Source organism: Eretmochelys imbricata, chromosome 1 (assembly GCF_965152235.1).
Source record: "Eretmochelys imbricata isolate rEreImb1 chromosome 1, rEreImb1.hap1, whole genome shotgun sequence".
Lineage (NCBI taxonomy): Eukaryota > Metazoa > Chordata > Testudines > Cheloniidae > Eretmochelys > Eretmochelys imbricata.
In genome coordinates, this window is record NC_135572.1 from 278499390 (window position 1) to 278520308 (window position 20919).

The 20919-nt window shown below is 43.2% G+C and overlaps 1 protein-coding gene across 1 annotated transcript in view; it reads right to left on the reverse strand.

Moving 5' to 3' along the window:
• The window catches only part of PLEKHG7 (pleckstrin homology and RhoGEF domain containing G7), a 59426-nt gene that overhangs the window by 11402 nt on the left and 27105 nt on the right, over positions 1 to 20919 (reverse strand). Inside the window, exons 11-14 of the mRNA XM_077837103.1 lie at positions 18918 to 19033; positions 17810 to 17903; positions 12528 to 12607; positions 10694 to 10853 (exon numbers count right to left, since the gene is read on the reverse strand). Coding sequence (XP_077693229.1) covers positions 10694 to 10853; positions 12528 to 12607; positions 17810 to 17903; positions 18918 to 19033 — 450 coding nt within the window. The remainder of the gene's footprint in view (positions 1 to 10693; positions 10854 to 12527; positions 12608 to 17809; positions 17904 to 18917; positions 19034 to 20919) is intronic.

Consider the following 20919-nt stretch of genomic DNA (forward strand, 5'->3'; position numbering starts at 1 on the left):
TTCACTTTTTTTTTTTTTTTGCAACGGTATTACATTGTTGACTCTTATTTTGTGTGTGATCCGCTATAATCCCCAGATCCTTTTCTGCAGTACCTCTTCCTAGGCAGTCATTTCACATTTTGTATGTGTGCAACTGATTATTCCTTCCTAAGTGGAGTTCTTTTCATTTGTCCTTATTGAATTTCATTCTATTTAATTCAGACCATTCCTCCACTTTGTCAAGACCATTTTGAATTCTAATCCAGTCCTCCAAATTGCTTGCAACACCTCCAAACTCGGTATCATCTTCAAACTTTATAAGTATATTCTCTATGCCATTATCTAAATAATTTATGAAGATATTGAAGGGAACTGGGCCCAGGACAGATCCCCGTGGGATCCCACTGAATATATCCTTCCAGCTTAACTGTGAACCACTGATAACTACTCTCTGAGTATGGTTCTCCAATCAGTTGTTGGAAAGTTTACTTGTTAAATTATTGCTATGAAATAATGTTGCTGTAGCATGTCCATCCCCTGTAAAGTCAATTTATTTTTAGGAACAAAATCTCCTGAGGGGACAACACAAGGCAAGAGTATTTTGAGAAAGAGAGAGCGTGCATCGCTTTTCCTAGCTGCTCCTTCAGATGGTGCCTCTTGTTCATGGTCATTGATTTATTGCTGTTATGTAGTAAATTCCCTGCAGACATTACTTCAGACAGATGCAGCACTGCCTCTAACTCTGATGGTTGATTTCAATTCCAAGATGGGACTGCAAGTAGCCCTAATTCAATAGAACTCTTGGGCATGGGTTTATCTTTAAGTGTGTGTCTAATCCCATCTCTGTTCAGCAAAGCATGTGCTGAATCATCATGGATTTCAATGCAGAGCACAGCTGTGCTTGGTTTTGTTCCTGTTTTCAGTGGTGTGTACACCAGACATTTCTCTACCCAAATGGCCCGCACTGCACAATTCCCTCTGACTTCAATGGAGCCAGGATTTCATCCCAAGTACTTAGGTCTGAGAAGTTGTTATGGGGACTTTCCCTCATGCCTTGCATTTTGGGCTGCACTTTCCCTATTACACCCTCTCTCCCTCCTGGGATATGTGCTAGGGTAGCATTGCAACACTGAGCCTTGGAGTGGGCCCAATTATGATTTCATTAATTTTTTTTATTCCCTGCTTCCATTAATGCAAGTGAGATCAGAACCTGGCCCATTTATTTTATATTTAGTCCTGCTGGGAGGACAGATCAAAATTCAATTCTGAGAATGTGGGATGGGATCTCCTCCCTGCAAATGATGCCCCTGGCCTGAGGTTAGCTTTTAAAAGCTGTCATAAATATAAAGGGAAGGGTAACCACCTTTCTGTATACAGTGCTATAAAATCCCTCCTGGCCAGAGGCAAAATCCTTTCACTTGTAAAGGGTTAAGAAGCTAAGGTAACCCCGCTGGCACCTGACCCAAAATGGCCAATGGGGGGACAAGATTCTTTCAAATCTGGAGGAGGGGGGGGACAAAAGGTTTGCTTTGTCTGTGTGATGCTTTTGCTGGGAACAGATCAGGAATGCAGCCTTACAATTCCTGTAAAGTTAGTAAGTAATCTAGCTAGAAAATGCATTAGATTTTCTTTTGTTTAATGGCTTGTAAAATAAGCTGTGCTGGAGGGAATGTATATTCCTGTTTTTGAGTCTTTTCGTAACTTAAGGTTTTGCCTAGAGGGATTCTCTATGTTTTGAATCTGATTACCCTGTAAGGTATTTACCATCCTGATTCTACAGAGGTGATTCTATTACCTTTAGTTTAATTAAAATTCTTCTTTTAAGAACCTGATTGATTTTTCATTGTTCTTAAGATGCAAGGGTTTGGATCTGTGTTCACCTGTTCCAATTGGTGAGGATTATTATCAAGCCTTCCCCAGGAAAGGGGGTGTAGGGCTTGGGGGGATATTTTGGGAGAAGATGTGTCAAGGGTCTCTTTCCCTGTTCTTTGTTTAAAACGCTTGGTGGTGGCAGCATACTGTTCAAGGACAAGGAAAAGTTTGTACCTTGGGGAAGTTTTTAACCTAAGCTGGTAAGAATAAGCTTAGGGGGTCTTTCATGCAGGTCCCCACATCTGTACCCTAGAGTTCAGAGTGGGGAAGGAACCTTGACAAAAGCATATATCCCAGAGGACAATGCAGAGTTCAGGCTGCCAAGACATGCCAGTCATCTCTAAATTTGCTATATTTGAGGTACCTTTTTGATAACCATTTAGTTTACAGCATTTGCTTTGGAGCAGTGTGCTTTTATGTAGTATTTGCTCTTATAAAATGCCTCTCATCAAAGTGCCAAACAGACCTCAAAACACTCCTAGGAGATACCAGCAGGTAAGTGTTATATAATCCCCATTCTGCAGCTGGGGAAAGTGAGCCGCAGAGTGGTTAAATTACTGGCCCGAATCAGTAAGTACAGCAAATCCATAGCAGCGCTGGGGATATAACTCAGAACTCTTGACCCTTACTTTTGAGATCTACAGGGAATACAGCTATTCAGTTTTAAAGATTAAATTTTCAGAACTACTGTAAGAGACTCTCAACATCAATGACAGAGAATCTACACTTCACAGCAGTAAAGACTAGTAATCTTTACTGGAGCAGCATATCTGTGTCTGTAAGGAAGGATCCTTCCAGCTTACAGGTATAGGATTCTCAATAGAGAGGGATCATGAGGAATTGCAACGTTTAAATTCAGAGTAGAGATGTTAAAAGGCATGTTGCTCCTTATGTACCTTCAAAGACAGATTTCCACTATTAATCTTATATCTCTAGTACATGGCCCTGGTGTTTGAGTATAGTTTTGCCTTTAGGACAGGCTTCCTAGCATTATGAGGGTAAGACTTCTCGTCATTGGACTGACATGTGGCAGGCTTGAGGCTAGACTTAGAGTGTGTAATTATACAGCTCTTGTCTGCTGATAATTCTGCTCTGAAGGGTACTTCCTTACTATTGCAATGGAATATTTCTGCAGTCAGCTGGATTTCTTTCCAGGATAGGACCTGCCTTCAGTAATATGACAGATGTGCTCTATGAATTAGACTAAAAATCAAGCTTCCAACTGTGATTAATTTGACCGCTGCAAGTCAGCATAGCCCAATAAAAATACAGCTCTGAGAGAAGTTCTCAAAATATTAAACACTCGAAAGTTACCAGCAGTGAACTCTATCCTGCAGGCTGCATATAAATTTCCATCAGTTCCATTCTCTGTTTTCACAAGCTCATGACTTTCTAGGACATTTATCTTTTGGGCTAACAATTTCCATTCTCTGTTCATTGTTTAAAGAAAGAAACCTTGCCAATGGATTAAAAAAAATTGAGGGTCAGATCATAGATAGCGGCCGTGTGAACTGTAAGCTCTTTGGGGCACAGACAGCTTTTCCTGTGTTTGCACAGCAGCTAACACAATGGGGCCTTGGAGTAGGACTGTGATCCTTGGCACTATGGCAATACAAATAAAAGCTGCTCCGGACATAATCTGAAACAAGCAGTGTGTGCACTGGTAGGCTTGAGGGTGGGAGAAAATGTGAAAATAAAGAAGCACTGGATTGAAAATTGCTTCTGGACTAGGCTCAGGGTTTTAGCAGAATTCGTCAAATCCCCATTAACTATTCTTCATGCAGCACGAGAGGCACAGCGTCTGCTCCTCTCAGATCACTGCGGAGACAGCTTTAATGATTGTAAATATCTCACTAAAACGGGCAGCCAAATTGTCCCCATAAGCTCCCTTAACATTGCAGAGGAGTAAACTGAGGGGAAATTTTGAACCCTGCTACTTTTGGGTGTGGCAGCAAAATTCTGTATATTAAGATTTCTTTTTAAACCTCCCCCCACCCCCCGACTCCCTTTTCTGTTGCAGAGGGACAACTCTCACAATGTAGTCCGCTGTGCTGCTGCTGTTCGTTCAGCCTTGCAGCAGCTCTTCTCTAGCAGCTGGAAACCCCCCTTCCGCATCCATTTCACTGGGGTGTAGACGTCAAAATCTAAGTGGGGAACCACTTCATAACCTTCTAAGGCAGAAAATATTTTCTGAAATCATTAGGAAATTATATAAAAATGCCTCTTCTAATGCTAGTGCTGAGCACAGGCCATTCCTTAATGCCAGAAACAATCAGCTGAAGTTATAAATGTTTTGCACTCTAACACCAGCACTAGCCAGTTACTTAATTCTAAGAATCCCACTGCCAGACCATGAGGGAATCTGGGGGGGTGGGTCCTGTCACATCATATCCCAGATCATAGGCAGTGAAATCACCCACTGCTTAAAGTTCCCAAATGGATCCTCACAGGCTTCAGTCCCCCCAGCTGGCTTTTAGAAAACATTTGATGGGGTAGTATAATGCCGACAGACCCCAGTCATTGGCGGGTGGGATCGAACCCGGGACCTCTGGAGCCATCTGGCCCTTAGCTAAGGCTGTAGAGCAGACTCATTAATCTCTAAGTGGTCTTGGTGCCACTAGAAGGGACAGAGCACCATACCCAGGAGGTATGTGGGTTACAGTAGCTCATATTTTCTCCTATCTAGTTGTCCTTGCACTAGTCCCAGAGTTCCTACTCCTGAGTTTGGTGCAATGCCAGTCCATACGTTAGTACTGGAAAAAGCCCATGAAAAAATTGCTCACAAATCCCATAAACTATGAGGTCTGAATAAGGACTTTAAAGTCACTTTTGGTAGCCCTGCCCTGGGAATTGCAATTGACTCTTAATGTGACAAGACTTGGGTGCACGATAGTACACGAGACAGGTGTTTTGCAGAACACCATGGAAGGGTGTAGGGGTTTTTATGTATATATTTAATTAGAGGCTGTGAATATAAAGCCCCATGAGCTATCATGGATAGTCAAGGATTGGGGTAGTGCAAGTCCTCCTGACCCCCAAAGAAGATTTGCTTTTTTCATAGAATCATAGAATATCAGGGTTGGAAGGGACCTCTGGAGGTCATCTAGTCCAACCCCCTGCTCAAAGCAGGACCGATCCCCAATTAAATCATCCCAGCCAGGGCTTTGTCAAGCCTGACCTTAAAAACTTCTAAGGAAGGAGATTCCACCACCTCCCTAGGTAACGCATTCCAGTGTTTCACCACCCTCCTAGTGAAAAAGTTTTTCCTAATATCCAACCTAAATCTCCCCCACTGCAACTTGAGACCATTACTCCTTGTTCTGTCATCTGCTACCATTGAGAACAGTCTAGAGCCAGCCTCTTTGGAACCCCCTTTCAGGTAGTTGAAAGCAGCTATCAAATCCCCCCTCATTCTTCTCTTCCGTAGACTAAACATCCCCAGTTCCCTCAGCCTCTCCTCATAACTCATGTGTTCCAGTCCCCTAATCATTTTTGTTGCCCTCTGCTGGACTCTTTCCAATTTTTCCACATCCTTCTTGTAGTGTGGGGCCCAAAACTGGACACAGTACTCCAGATGAGGCCTCACCAGTGTCGAATAGAGGGGAATGATCATGTCCCTCGATCTGCTGGCAGTGCCCCTACTTATATAGCCCAAAATGCCATTGGCCTTCTTGGCAACAAGGGCACACTGTTGACTCATATCCAGCTTCTTGTCCACTGAAACCTCTAGGTCCTTCTCTGCAGAACTGCTGCCGAGCCATTCGGTCCCTAGTCTGTAGCGGTGCATTGGATTCTTCCGTCCTAAGTGCAGGACTCTGCACTTGTCCTTGTTGAACTTCATCAGATTTCTTTTGGCCCAATCCTCCAATTTGTCTCGGTCCCTCTGTATCCTATCCCTATCCTCCAGCGTATCTACCACTCCTCCCAGTTTAGTGTCATCTGCAAACTTGCTGAGGGTGCAATCCACACCATCCTCCAGATCATTAATGAAGATATTGAACAAAACCGGCCTCAGGACCGACCCTTGGGGCACTCCACTTGATACCGGCTGCCAACTAGACATGGAGCCATTGATCACTACCCGTTGAGGCCAACAATCTAGCCAGCTTTTTATCCACCTTATAGTCCATTCATCCAGCTCATACTTCTTTAACTTTTCCCCCAACTCCTCCCAGGCCATGTTTAACTGTTGACCTGGAAGTCAGCCACTTGTGGGGAGAAACTTAATGATATTGACATTAATAACTGAATTTCGGATCAAAGTCAGAATATTAACTACAAAGTCCTGCCAATAAATTACAAGAATGAAATTCAGTATTGTTGTAGTTGTGTTAGTCCCAGGTTATTAGGAAGAAAAGGTGGATAAGGAAATATCTTTTACTGGACAAATTTCTGCTGGGGAGAGAGACAAGTTTTGAGCTTACACAGAGCACTCCTTCAGGTCTGGGAAATCTGTCCCACGTTGCATTAAGCTGTGATGCTTGGAATACCTTTCCCAGACCTGCAAAAAAGCTCTGTGTAAGCTCAAAAGCTTGTCTCTCTAATCAACAAAAGTTGATCCAATAAAAGATATTACCTCACCCATCTTGTCTCTCTAAGAATTAAATCCTTCATTTAAACTCTGCCCCCAGGATGAAATTATGCTGTAACACCAACGTTGGAGACTGAGTGATTCAGTTCTAATCCTTGGTGCCTTTTACAAGAAATTAGACTGCCTACCTATGTTCACGGGGAGGAGCTATTTACTGCTTCTGCCTCTTCTCCTGTTTGATGCTGTTACTTTGCACTAATCTGAACTCATAATGAATTTAGCATAGACTCATAGAACTGGATGGGACTTCTAGAGGTCATCTATTCCAGTCCCCTGCTCTCAAGGCAGAACTAAGTATTATCTAGACCATCCCTGACAGTTGTTTGTCCAACCTGCTCTTAAAAATCCCCAGTGATGGAGATTCCACAACCTCCCTAGGCAATTTATTCCAGTGCTAAACCACCCTGACAATTAGGAAGTTTTTCCTAATGCCCAACCTAAACCTCCCTTGCTGCAATTTAAGCCCATTGTTTTTTGTCCTATCCTCAGAGGTTAAGAAGAAAAATTTTTCTCCCTGCTCCTTGTAACAACCTTTTACATACTTGAAAACTGTTATCATGTCCCCTCTCAGTCTTCTCTTCTCCAGACTAAACAAACCCATTTTTTTCAATCTTTCCTCATAGGTCATGTTTTCTAGACCTTTAATCATTTTTATTGCTCTTCTCTGGACTTTCTACAATTTGTCCACATCTTTCCAGAAATGTGGCACCCAGAACGGGACACAATACTCCAGTTGAGGCCTAATCAGTGCAAAGTAGAGCAGAAGAATTACTTCTCGTTTCTTGCTTACAACACTCCTGCTAAGACATCCCAGAATTGTGTTTGTTTTTTTGGCCACAGCATTACACTGTTGACTCATATTTAGCTTGTGATCCATTATGACCCCCAGATCCCTTTCCGCAGTACTCCTTCCTAACTAGTCATTTTCCATTTTGTATGTGTGCAACTGATTGTTCCTTCCCAAATGGAGTACTTTGCATTTGTCCTTACTGAATTTCATCCAATTTACTTCAGACCATTTCTCCAGTTTGTCCAGATCATTTTGAATTTTAATCCTATCCTATAAAGCACTTACAACCCCTCCCAGCTTGGTATTGTCCGCAAACTTTTTAAGTGTACTCTGTATGCCATTATCTAAATCATTGATGAAGATATTGAACAGAACCGGACCCAGAACTGATCCCTGCAGGACCCCACTCATTGTGCCCTTCCAGCATGACTGTGAACCACCAATAACTACTCTCTGAGAACAATTTTCCAACCAGTTATGTACCCACCTTATAGTAGCTCCATCTAGGTTGTATTTCCCTAGTTTGTTTATGAGAAGGTCATGTGAGACAGTATCAAAAGCTTTACTAAAGTCAAGATATACCACATCTACTGCTTCTCCTCTATTCACAAGGCTTGTTACCTTGTCAAAGAAAGCTATCAGGTTGGTTTGACATGATTTGTTCTTGACAAATCCATGCCCACTTTTACTTATCACCTCATTATCTTCTAGGTGTTTGCAAATTGATTTCTTAATTATTTGCTCCATTATCTTTCCAGGTACAGAAGTTAAGCTGACTGGTCTGTAATTCCCTGGGTTGTCCTTATTTCCCTTTGTATAGACGGGCACTATATTTGCCATTTTCCAGTCTTCTGGAATGTCTCCCGTCTTCCATGACTTTTCAAAGATAATTGCTAATGGCTCAGATATCTCCTCAGTCAGCTCCTTGAGTATTTTAGGATGCATTTCATCAGGGCCCTGGTGATCTGAAGACATATATCTTGTCTAAGTAATTTTTGACTTGTTCTTTCCCTATTTTAGATTCTGATCCTACCTCATTTTCACTGGCATTCACTATGTTAGATGTCCAATCACCACTAACCTTCTTGGTGAAAACCGAAACAAATAAATCATTAAGCACCTCTGACATTTCCACATTTTCTGTTCTTGTCTTTCCCCCCTCATTGAGTAATGGGCCTACTCTGTCCTTGGTCTTCCTCTTGCTTCTAATGTATTTGTAGAAGGTTTTCTTGTTACCTTTTATGTTCCTAGCTAGTTTGATCTTGTTTTGTGCCTTGGCTTTTCTAATTTTGTCCCTACATACTTGTAGTATTTGTTTATATTCATCCTTTGTAATTTGACTGAGTTTCCACTTTTTGTAGGACTCTTTTTTGAGTTTTAGATCATTGAAGATCTCATGGTTTAGCCAGGGTGGTCTCTTGCCATACTTCCTACCTTTCCTACGCAGTGGGATAGTTTGCTTTTGTACCCCTAATAATGTCTCTTTGAAAAACTGACAACTGTCTTCAATTGTTTTTCCCCTTAGACTTGCTTCCCATGGGATTTTACCTACTAACTCCCCGAGTTTGCTAAAGTCTGCCTTCTTGAAATCCATTGTCTTTATTGTGCTGTTCTCCCTCCTACCATTCCTTAGAATCATGAACTCTACCATTTCATGATCACTTTCACCCAAGTTGCCTTCCACTTTCAAATTCTCAACCAGTTCCTCCCTATTTGTCAAAATCAAATCTAAAACAGCTTCCCCCCCAGTAGCTTTCTCCACCTTCTGAAATAAAAAGTTGTCTTCAATACATTCTAAGAACTTGTTGGATAATCTGTGCCATGCTGTGTTATTTTCCCAACAGATGTCTGGGTAGTTGAAATCCCCCATCACCATGTGAAGGAAGCTTTATGCTTAAGGTCTTCTGCTTAGATCAGAGGCCACTACATCTGTCATGTGATAGCATTATCCCCATTATTATTATATATTATTGTTAAGTACCAGTGATGTGTCCAGCATTTATACCAGACACAAAAATGAAGTCAGTCCCTTCCCTGGGGGATTTTCACTCTAAAAGACAGACTCAGAGGAGACAAGATGCACTAAGAGACCAGAGAGGGAGTTAAGTTATAGTTTAATGAATTATTCTGAATTACTGTTTTCTGCAGTGTGACATGGTGATAGAGAGGTGTTCTGGGATGATTAGGGTTTGTGGACATTGTGGTCTTTAGGAAGGATCTGAATGGGAAGGAAGTGGATACCCGATGTCCTGGGATAGAGAGGTGTCCAATGCACAGTGGGCAGCATGGAAGATGGCACAGAGACAGGAATGGCAGAAGTAAACAAGTGGGGCATTGTCTATCTTCATTGATGGACTGAAGGGGGGACGTGGGCAGGAGGGAGACAGACATACAACTCAACACTTTGATGATGTGGTTCCAGATCTGCTGCAGCTTTTCCATGTGATCTGATAGAGCACTAGTTGTACAGCTAAAGTACAGTACACTGGCAAACATTTCATTTCATTGCAATAGTCCGGCTCATTGGATTTCACATATTACATGCCCAAGAGGTTTCTTGAGCAACAAGAATCTGTCAATGCCCCAAACTAGCACACCTGAGCTCAGCGAGGCAGATGTTGCCCTTACCTTCACCTACTGGCTGCAGTGCAAGTCACAGGCCATTTGTTTACTGGATTCAGGCTGTGTTGGTAGGGAGATGCATTTAGACACACACAGAGAGACAGACAGTGTCTGCAGCAGGTTTAAGAAGCCACTGTTTTTAAATTCTGATGCTAGTGCTTTTATCTCCTCGTTAGTTGTGTTTTTTCTCTTTGCTGCCTGTCTTGGCAGTGGTGTGGAATGCCGATGAGTCAGGATGGATGAACTTCCAGGCTAGCATAAATTCTGTGGGTTTCAGGTTTATTTTTAATATCTGTGGATTTGGGGGGCTAGACTGCTCAGTGGACAAGCAGTAGGATTTTGACAGTTAACTTGACTTGTATGCGGGACCAAAACATTTTTAACAGATGGCCCTGTGTTATTTCTGTAACTCAGCATTGGGCTCTAGGAGGCTCTAAACTGAAGAGAGCATTAAAGGTGGTAAATTCCCCTCCCAAAACTCTAGGGTCACTTTATAGGGCTCCATAGCCCTGGGACAATGCTGGCCACTGTCTATAGCATTCTCCTTCTCTCCAAAGCCACAGTGAAAAGCAACACAAATTTCAGTAGATAGGCTCCAGTGACTTGCATGGTTTCTGCTGTCATCCTTGGAACTCCCCCCACTCCCTACTCCCATGATTCAGGAGGCAAGTGACTCTCATGGGAGCTCTCTAGTGGCAGGCCTCCCTTCAGAGCCATTCTATGCTGGGGCAGGAGAGAGGTGAGCGGGCGGGTGCAAGTGGTGCAAAGGCCAGGGGCTCTATGTATACACTGTACATAGAAAGCTGCCTTACAAAATATACAAAACACATGAAACGTACCTGTCACATGGAGTGGATCAATATTTTTGAGCGTCAGTCTGTCTAGTGGAATGGGCTGGTCCAGGACTGTACAAGAACCGCCATCTTTTACCAAAGACTGCAGCTCAGGAGAAAAGGAAGGGCATACAGGTATTAAACTGACGTCTGAGCCCCCATATTTCTGAAAATGGGAAGGGAAAGCACTTGATTATATAGTCACCAAACTCCTCTGTATGTTTACAAACTCGAGCCACTAAACATCTCTCTCAACTTGTTTTCACCGCAGAATGTGCTTAGAGGCCTCACATATATACCAAGCCACAAAATAATTATTTTTCTGTTATCTGAGCAACCTCCAAAGTATGCAGCTAACCTGCATATTAAAAATCATAGTCAAGCCCAAGTGTACAAAACAAACCATACTAGTTTTTTTCAAATGCCTTGTTTAACACAGGATACTGTTCTCTTCACACTTGTGGGTTTATCGCTGCTAGAAAATATGCCAAATGTAGACCCTGTGCAGCCCATATGGGTGGCTCGGTACTGACACCTATAATGAGGAATTTGCAAAGGGCCACACACGTGATGCAGCGCCTCTGAAACATGATTCACGCATACACAGGGCAAAGCCTCCTATGGGCCTGCATGTGTGGTTCAGAGCAGTGGTTCTCATCCTTTCCAGACTACTGTACCCCTTTCGGGGGTCTGATTTGTCTTGTGTACCCCAAATTTCACCTCACTTAAAAACTACATGCTTACAAAATCAGACATAAAAATGTCACAGCACACTATTACTGAACAATTGCTTTCTCATTTTGTCTGGGTGAAATTTTAGTTTGTACTGCCTTCGCTAGTGCTTTTTATGTAGACTGTATTAAAACTAAGAAAATATCTAGATGAGTTGATGTACCCCCTGGAAGACTGCTGCGTACCCCCAGGGGTACATGTACCCCTGGTTGAGAACCATATGACTGGGAATGTGACTGTGTCATGGTGTTGCTGGCATAGACTCTAACCTGTGCTCTTTCAAAACCTAAAAAATGTGACAACTGCTGTTTGTTTAAAACCATTTCTAATTCAGACAGTGTCTCCTGCAATCATCTATTGCATCACAGCATGCCACCTTTGCTAAACCATTACACGATCTTCATAAATTTAACTGACTTTGTACTCAAAGACATTGGAGCCTCAAATGCCAAGTGCTTGTTTGGTGGTGAATAATTAATAATTATTCTTTTATATAGCTTTACTAGCTTTTATATAGTGCATTTCATCAGCAGATCTCAAAGTGCCTTACAAAGGAGGTATCATTCCTCCCATTTTATGCCTGGCGAGGGCAGTGGTAGAGATAGAACCCAGAGCTTCTGAGTATGTTGCTGTTCTTTCCACGAGGCTCACATTTTCACTGTTTCTCTCTGTTTTTCCTCATTAGCTCCCAAAGGTTCTGATTTCTGACACCCTTTACACAAAAGACTGCAAGTTTATAGAATTGATATGTATCATTAAAGTGCCCAGCACACTTCAGAAGATGCAATTGGCTTTAGAGATCCAGTATGTTGGGTACGGGAACTGGGGGAACGGTAAAGGAGTTAAAGAAATGTCCAACTACACTTTATCAGCCCTATAACATCGCATCTTTATACACAACTCCTGTCATTTAAACTGCCCTGAAGAACTACTGTGGTGTATTTTACTCTTCGCTATTTATATTAAAAATATCTATTACTGTCCTTCATATACATTATTCCACTTGCGTTTTTCTCTTAAAAATAATTCTTCCAAAATACTTGCATAAAAATTTTCCAGGATGCAAAAAGCACATACAGTAAGTGTGACTGTTTCTGCCCATTGTTACCTTTTTGTTACGTTTAGTTTTGGTAATTAATAGGAAATCACTGAATAGAAAGAGGTAGACATCAAGGATCCTTGTACTTTCTGAGGAGAAAAACAAAACAGTAGCATGATTGTTCTGAGGACCAGTAATTTCTGTTCTAAAGCAGATCTGTGTAATGTGGTACATTTTAAGCAGGCCTCCAAATCTGGCACTCCACCACTCATTGTCTCTTTTGTATTCTCACACACTCCAGACTTGAAAGGTATTCTGCTTTGTCATTTTGGTCATTCATAATTGTGGTAATAAAAGACCAGCAGTTTCTCATTGCCAAAATAACTCAGATCATATATCTTTGAAAGCAGCTACAAAGAGCAGCATGCTGTCGACCAAACAACTCACTTATGGGTCACCGGGGAATATTAACCCTATGGCAATTGCAGATACATAACGAGGGTAAATTCCAGTGTTCATCTGGATCCCTTAAAAATAGTTGTACAAAGTCTCACCCCGTTGTGCCTACATGATGCAACTCAGATTTTCATGTTGATGGCATTATAAAGGTCCTTCAATAACTACACAACACAGAGTGGACTCAACTTGCTTCACTAGCTTGGCGATAAGAGAAGAAATAGTGAAATAAAAGTCTTTTAAGGGCAAGTTATTTTTTATAAGTACATTCTGAAATCTTCAAGGTGGAGGCGCCGGTCCTGATTGGGGCTTCTCGGTGTTCTGGTAGTATAAACAATGAATAATCATGCATCAGAAGCAAAGGTGATGGTTTCAAAGGGAAATAGGGAAACCCAGGGATCCTGGAATGTTGCAAACCATTTAGAGCTCTGGGAGTCTGTTGGATCGAACGCCCAGAGTGTGGAGCTTGCACCTCAGTCTATCTTTAGGGCTCCCTCTACAGGTTTCCACCCTGCTGCTGTTTCTTTTTATTCCTTGCATGGTCCTGTCTCACTACTCTAGTCTCTTCCAGAATCACTTCCTTTCTCTTCTGCAGGCCTTATCCTTTCCTGCCTTTTCCTCTTGTCTGTCCCTCTTCTCTCTTACCCGCAATATTCTTATTGTATAATGCTTAGCTGTATTGACTCCAGACCACACGCTTTCATGCTATCACTGGCCACTCATCAGCCTTTTATATCTGGTGTCTTCACCCTGCATGTTACTTCTGATGCCCTAGATAGGAGCACTCAGGGCCAGCATTAAATGAAATGTTAACTTCAGAAGGTTTGGTGCCGTTAGGAAATTCCATGCTCAGAATGTTTGTCTTGAAATGAACAGTGTCTCAAAATGCATTTCTATTCTCAGGGTTAGAGGTCAGACGGGGACAGCCAGAACTTTCAATTACAGGCAATCTGGAGACTGGAAAAATAGTTCATTGAGTGCTTGTTCTGAAATGTTTTGGTTTGAAAATGACTTGGTTTATTGCAGGAGGCAACAGCAATAGCTTCTAGAGGCTAACGATGTCATGGACTAGCCACTTGTAGGAAGCAGGGTTGGATTAAAGAGTTTTGGGAGCCCCCTACCTGGAGTGGGAGGCCTGCAGGGGGAATAATTGGAGGGTGCCCATCCCGCACGTACACTGCAAAGGCTCTTGACACAGCGTACAGGTGGGGCCCTTCCCCCCCACAATGCAACACCCTGCTGCTTCCTGGCCCTCAGGTTTGTGTGTGTGTGTTGTTTTTTGTTTGGGTGGTCAGCTGGTTGCTCCTGAGATGGGGGCCCTGTGCAATTGAACCGAGTGCACATTGGTTAATCAGGGGCCTGGCTGGAAGGCTGTGGGAGCTACACTGAGAATCCCCCTTTATCTCACCAGGGATTCAGGACACTACAAACAGTACACTACAAGGTAACATAAGACTCCCCATCTTATTTGTTTAAAACTTACTTTCCTTGGGCTTCTTAAGGTCCAAGTATCATATTAAAGCCCTTGTATAATTTTTGTCATAGCTCCTTCATGCTTAGCAGTGGTATATATTTGATCACATAGTATTACCTGGATTATACTCAGAGGTGAAAGTAAGCCGGTACTGTTTAGCATACCATACTGGACCGGCTTCCCCAGGCGGCGATTTAAAGGGCCTGGGGCTCTCAGCAGTGGCTGGAGTCCCAGGCCCTTTAAATTGCCACCAGAGCCCCGCTGCCAAAGCCCCCGGGTTGCGGAGGTGGCTGGGAGCCCCAGAGTTCCGTCGGCGATTTAAAGGGCCCGGGGCTCCCAGCCATCGCTACCACAGCAGAGCCCCGGGCCCTTTAACTCTCTGCCAGAGCCCCGAGCCCTGGGGTAGTGGCAGCAGCCGGGAGCCCCCAGGGCTCCACTGGCGATTTAAAGAGCCAGGGTCTCCACTATGGTAGTGGTGGCTGGGAGACCCAGGCCCCTTAAATCACCGCTGGAGCCCCGGGCCGCCGCCACTCTCCCGGGGGCTCCAGCAGCGGGACTCAGGCAGTAATTTAAAGGGCCCAGGGCACCAGCTGCCGCTATCGCAGTGGCATCTGGGGCCCTTTAAATTGCCGACGGCTCTGGCAGCGGGGCTCCAGCGGTGATTTAAAGGGCCCGGGGTGGTAGTGGCAGCCAGAGCCCTGGGCCCTTTAAATCGCCACCCAAGCCCCGCTGCCAGAACCCAGGGTAGCAGCAGCAGCCAGAAGCCCCCGGGGCTCCTTCAGCAATTTAAATCACCGCCAGAGCTCTCGGCTGCCGCTGCTACCCTGGAACTCCAGCACGGGGGCTCAGGCGGCAATTTAAAGGGCCCAGGGCTCTGCTGCGGTAGCGGCGGCCGGAGCCCCGGGCCCTTTAAATAACCCCTGAGCCCCAGGGCTCCCAGCCACCTCCACAGCTGGTAGCTCTGGTGGTGATTTAAATAACCCCTGAGCTCCGGGGTCCCTTTAAATAACCCCTGAACCCTGGGGCTCCCAGTCGCCTCTACCGCAGCCGGAGCCCCTGGCCCTTTAAATCTTGATTTAAAGGGCCTGGGGCTCTAAAGGCCCTGCCTCTTCCGGTTGAGGCCCCACCCCCTGCTCTGAACTCCAGCGTACCAGTAAGTCCTTTAAGTTACTTTCACCCCTGATTATACTGATGTAAATTATTTATTGTAAACTCTATCCAGTAGTCTGCCTAATCTAGGCACATTAGCTAATCTGTAATGTTTTTTTCAATTTATGCTAGGTACTTTTGCCCATCATTGTCTTACAATTTCTACAGTGGCTGTAGCTAATATATTTTCTTTGATTTTGTGCTGGTGGGGAGAAGGTATTGTCAGCTTGAGCAAGTGATCCTTTGTCTCCATTTGCTGCTGGGAATTGAAGTTTTCATTTTCAAGGTGGTGAGGTTTGTGGCCAGTCTGACTTTCAGCCATGAGTCCCAGAGCTGTGGGCCAGCTACTAAGAACTGCATCTTCCGCATACCATCCCTCATATCCTTATGTGGTGCATTATGCTGAGATGGTGTGGCAGGCTCCAGTCAGGATTCCTGGGCCCTTGTTTGTTTGCTTCTGATTCTCAATACTGCTTTAACATAAGGGTTTGATTACACTATTTTAAAATGGTAGGAGGAGATATTTTAGTGGAATGTCTAGTGAAGTAAACCTGTTTCTTAGGATGGAAGCTATGAGCAACATTTTACTCATTTTCCTTTTGGTTTCAAAGCGTAATAAGAAACAACCCAGTTTTGAGAGAATTATCTCAGAGTAAAAATGCGGGGCACCTAGGGTGTTGACACTGGTCTTGGAGATGCACAGCACACCTCAGTATCAGACTGTATGTGTTTTTAAATCTGTGTCTTTAGGAGATGCTTCTTTCCCATTTTCAGCATCTCATCCTGCTTAGAATTATGTTTTTTCATTTTCATCTTGAAAATGAAAAGATCAAGAAATATTGCCAAACCACGAGCTCTCTCCAATTGCTTATGTTAGCTAAAATAAATTGAGCTTGCAAACTTATTTCTGCAAGATTTAGGGATGTGCCACCCTATCTGTCTTCAACGTTAATTTCTTCCTCCAAGAAATGTAGATCCTTGATAAGTACCAGTACTTAATCTCATCAGCAGTGGACAGCTCAGGTGACGGGGGTTGCTGGCTGAAATTTTGGGGATGAAAGGAAGAGCTGGATTAAAAAACACTTGTGCTCTGCCCCCTTCTGCCAAACCCTCCCAAACAATAGCAATGAATTTTTGTAAGTTAAAAAAGAATTGTATTAATTTATGCACCAACCATTGTGTCTGTTCTACCACCTTACATTTTCATCTCCCTGTTGCTGGCCTGTGTCTGTGGGGGACGGAGAAATCTTGGTCTGGTCCTCTCATCACCAGTTTATGATGATAGTTGTGAGGGTAGGAGCAAGGTGAATCACAACTTCTATGCCTTATTCTCTTTGCCTCAGTGCCCGGCTGCACTAATCAGGGAATTTTAAACGGAAGACTTCTTTCTAATGCCTAAACCACTGCTGAGACCTTTATCCCACCCCACTGTGCTGCTCTCAGTGCCGCTTCTGTCCTCCTTGCACTTGGATAAGGACGGGGATGCTTCCACTGCCCAGTCTCTACCTCACACTCAGGTAGGGATGAGCATGCTCAACCCCTACTGCCTCATGCTCAGATAGGGATGTTGCCTTATTCATCCAATGAGACAAACCTGGACGTCTTTACAACATGATGCTTGTGCTGCAGAGATACGACGTTGTGTTATATGATGCCACAGCAGCACAAGGTGATGCTGTTGGAATTGTCGTGAAGGACATGTTTCGATGCTGTAATATACTGCAGCTGGGCAAGATCATGTCACTGGTGGGATAGTCTCAAGAGTCCCCTGTTTCAATACACTTTTCCTCACTAGCGGCGGACACAATCCAGCGTAGTAACACCTTCCTCTTTGAAGACATCCACCAAGGCTAATCTCTTAGAAAAGCTGTTCATAACTTGGGAGGGATGAAAAAAACGTTTTTTTGATTCTTTCCTTAATCTTGCATATGGCATCTAGATAGTAGTACAGTGATGGATGCATTAGAACTGCTTAAATACCTAGATCAATCACACGCCACAAGGACACCTTTTTACAGAGCAGTCTCAACTTCCTCTGTGTTCCCTGAGCCACAATACTGAATATCACGATAAAAAACCTGCTCTGAAATTTGGACATTGGCCAGTCAAGCTGATTCCTTCCGCATTTAGCAGGGTGGCCATCCAGATGTGACAATAATCAATCACTGCATAACACGTTGTATATTTGTTTTTCTTTGATCCATATTTCTAATTAATCAGTGGGGCACAGATCTGTGCTGTAATGCTGGCACATGAATAAAATGGCATTTACCTGCAAGAGTTAACCTCCCTTCATGAAGAAGCTGTCTGTTTGAGGAAGACAAGATGTTTTCACTCATGTTTTCTCTTAAAATATGTTTCAGACACTTGGAAGAAAAAATAGAAAAGAGAATCATACAAATTTGACCTGGAACTGGAAATTGACCAGTTGTTAAGGAGTCTGAGAAATACTCTTCATATTTGTAGGATATTCAGGTTTACATCAAACTAAGCATGGCCATGGTTTTTCAGCAATACTCTGGATTAAACAAGTTTAATTCTTTGAAAATTCAAACTGGGATCATCTTCTTTAGAGTGAGTTTAATGAATTTAACAGCATTGAACATCAAGGTGAGCCCCACTTAGCAACTGTACCATGATGTTACTTAAACTCAGGCTTCAAAGGCAAGAGGAGGTCAATGGGTTACCTCGGCAGAAAGCAGAACCATTTTCATGGAAAATTCATATTTTTACATTACAAATGCTAACGAGAATTTCTTAGGTTCATCCTGGGAAGTGGGGAAGGTGAACAATTTTGCATGGTTCTACCTTAAAATCAGCTAATAAAGGAGTAATAAGAAGTAGTATTTGTATCAACCTCATATGATTCTTGGGTTGGGATACTTCTTCAGCTCCCTGGAGTAAGCAACGTGGATCTCCCATAGATTGTTGGACCAGTTGACATCCCAACCTCAGAGCCAAGTGTGGTAGAAATCCTTTCCACCTCCAAAAAGACAGACCCTGAACTTCAGAAGGGGAAAGGAGGACTCTGGTTACCGCCAGAGATGCGGCAGCAGGGAAGAGTCCTTCTCTCCAGCCCTGAACTACTTGTGTGAGTAAAGCTAAGCATGAAGAGGGCAAGTTTTTCAAGGCTAAGAACATCTGTGCACATGTGTCTGCCCAGCGCCTAGCACAATGGAGCCCACTCTTGATTGGGGCATCTCCATACTATCAGAATATAACTAATAATAATGTACACCTACATGAGTTAGAATACAGAGATAATTATCATCTTTAGACCACAACACAAAGGTCGGGCAAATGTAGGAACTATATGAAAATTTTCTTCAAAGAAGAAGTCCTCAGGCTAACATTTAAATAGTGGTGAATACACGGCTTACCTCTGGGAGAAAGAACCTTTTGTCACGATCCCAAAGTGGAGGCCAAATTATAACCTCGTGCAGCTGCCTACATTTCTGAAAATTGTCCAGCCATTTTACTTTACCTTCAAGGTCTCCTGAAAAATACAAAATATCAATTTTTCCCATGGTTGACAACAAGCTTGGGAGATGTTGAATGCCTTTAACAGTGCTAGACTGCAGTGGAAGTGGAGGGACTCTGGCCTAAACCCTCAAAGGTGTTTAGATGGCTAACTTCCAGTGATTTCAGTGGGAGTTTCTGGCACTCTGTACCTCAAAGCAACACCCTGGAACCCCCATATTCATCACTGTCATATAATTATGATATGTTTTGTACAAAGTATGCCTTGTGAGGCATCATTTTAAAAGTCTTGAGCTGTTGAACATTAATATCCTATTGGATCGTATGTGCTGTCATTGTATGGGAAGTTACAAAGTTTTGTTATGTGTGTGTTACTGTGTGGTTGGGAACACCCACAACCAGCCTTTTAGGTACGACAGTGGAGTAGCCAGTCATGCTGATGGCCAATTAAAGAGAATTCACTATCCCAGGAACTGTATACAATGAAGACTTTTCAGAGAGAGGGCATATACAATGGAGGCTGCTTGACCAATGGGGGAAGACCTCTACGTCACAAGCATAGATCTTTTCAGCAAACTGGAAGAAACTATAAAAGAGGGGAAGTGACTTCATCACTTGGCCTCATTGCTGCCACAACTCAACACCTGGAAACACATCTGGAGGACAAAGACTTTGAATTGGGGAGCATGGTCCTAGGCTGGAGGAGAGTTCCAGCTGTGTATTGAAGATCTGTGATCTGTTTGTACCATTTGTCAGGGTGAGACACTGCTTTATTCAAATCCTGTTTAGTTTGCAGAACTTACACTGTAAATTTATTTTATTTCTTAGGTAACCAGGCTTCTGACCAGAGCAAGACAATATATGCTGGGGGTGCAAGGCTGGGGAGCTGGGGGGGGGGGAGGGAAATTGGCTGGACCCTGTCTATTATTGGTTCATGAGTGACTCCAGTAGCATGAGAAAGTTCTTTAGTGGTTTATTTAAGGGTAAATTAGCTTTTATCATTTAGAGACTGATTCAAAAGCCATTGGAATCAATGCGAATCTTTAAGAACAAACTTTAAAAGGAAGGATGGTTTTGTGATTTAGGCACTGGACTGGGACTCAGGAGATCTATTCACAGTGTGTAAAATGAAGCACGTGCATTAGTCTGCAGGATCAGGGCCTTAAAGAGCAAAACTTCAATATGACTCCTAATTTTGCATGCACAGCCATTTTGCACACAACACTGCAGTGTGCGCGTGCACACACAGCAAGGGAGGGAACGCTGGAGGTAAAATGACCCCTAACACCATCCCAGCAAGACAGGTAAGTTGTAATGTCACAGATGAGGACATGAAGGCAGACAGGCTAAGTGGACCAAAGCCATTTCCCGATATGTAATCCTGGGCAGAGGTTACTGGTCCAGGCATACGCCAATAGGTGTATTCACTTTCTATCTATTAATACTCTCATTGACTTCAGTGGGAGCTGGACTGGGGCACTGGAAAAATAAGTTTGTCTTATAATGAGCTTCAGAGCTACCAGATATTTACAACTGCAAATTGTGGGTTCCAGGAAATAACTGAGTTAATAGGTTATTTATGTAAAATAGACTCCAGTATAAAAACCCATCCATTTTTTTCTACATAAGCTGGAGAAAGTTTTCCTTAGATGAGATGGCTCCCTAGATACCTTACAGGTTAAGACTGTCATTCCGAGAAAGGTTGTTGGCTTAATATGCCCCTTGTGTGTGGAATTTTATTCTTTTAAAGATTAAACGCTCCGAATCCTTCCCAGACATGACTCCATCTCAAAGACCTCTTTGTTTGAGATACTCCTTGATTTGTTCCCATTTGTGAACTGCTCAAGTGATTCTTTGTGAATACAAGTGACTGACTGATTTAAGTGCTGCATTACCATACTG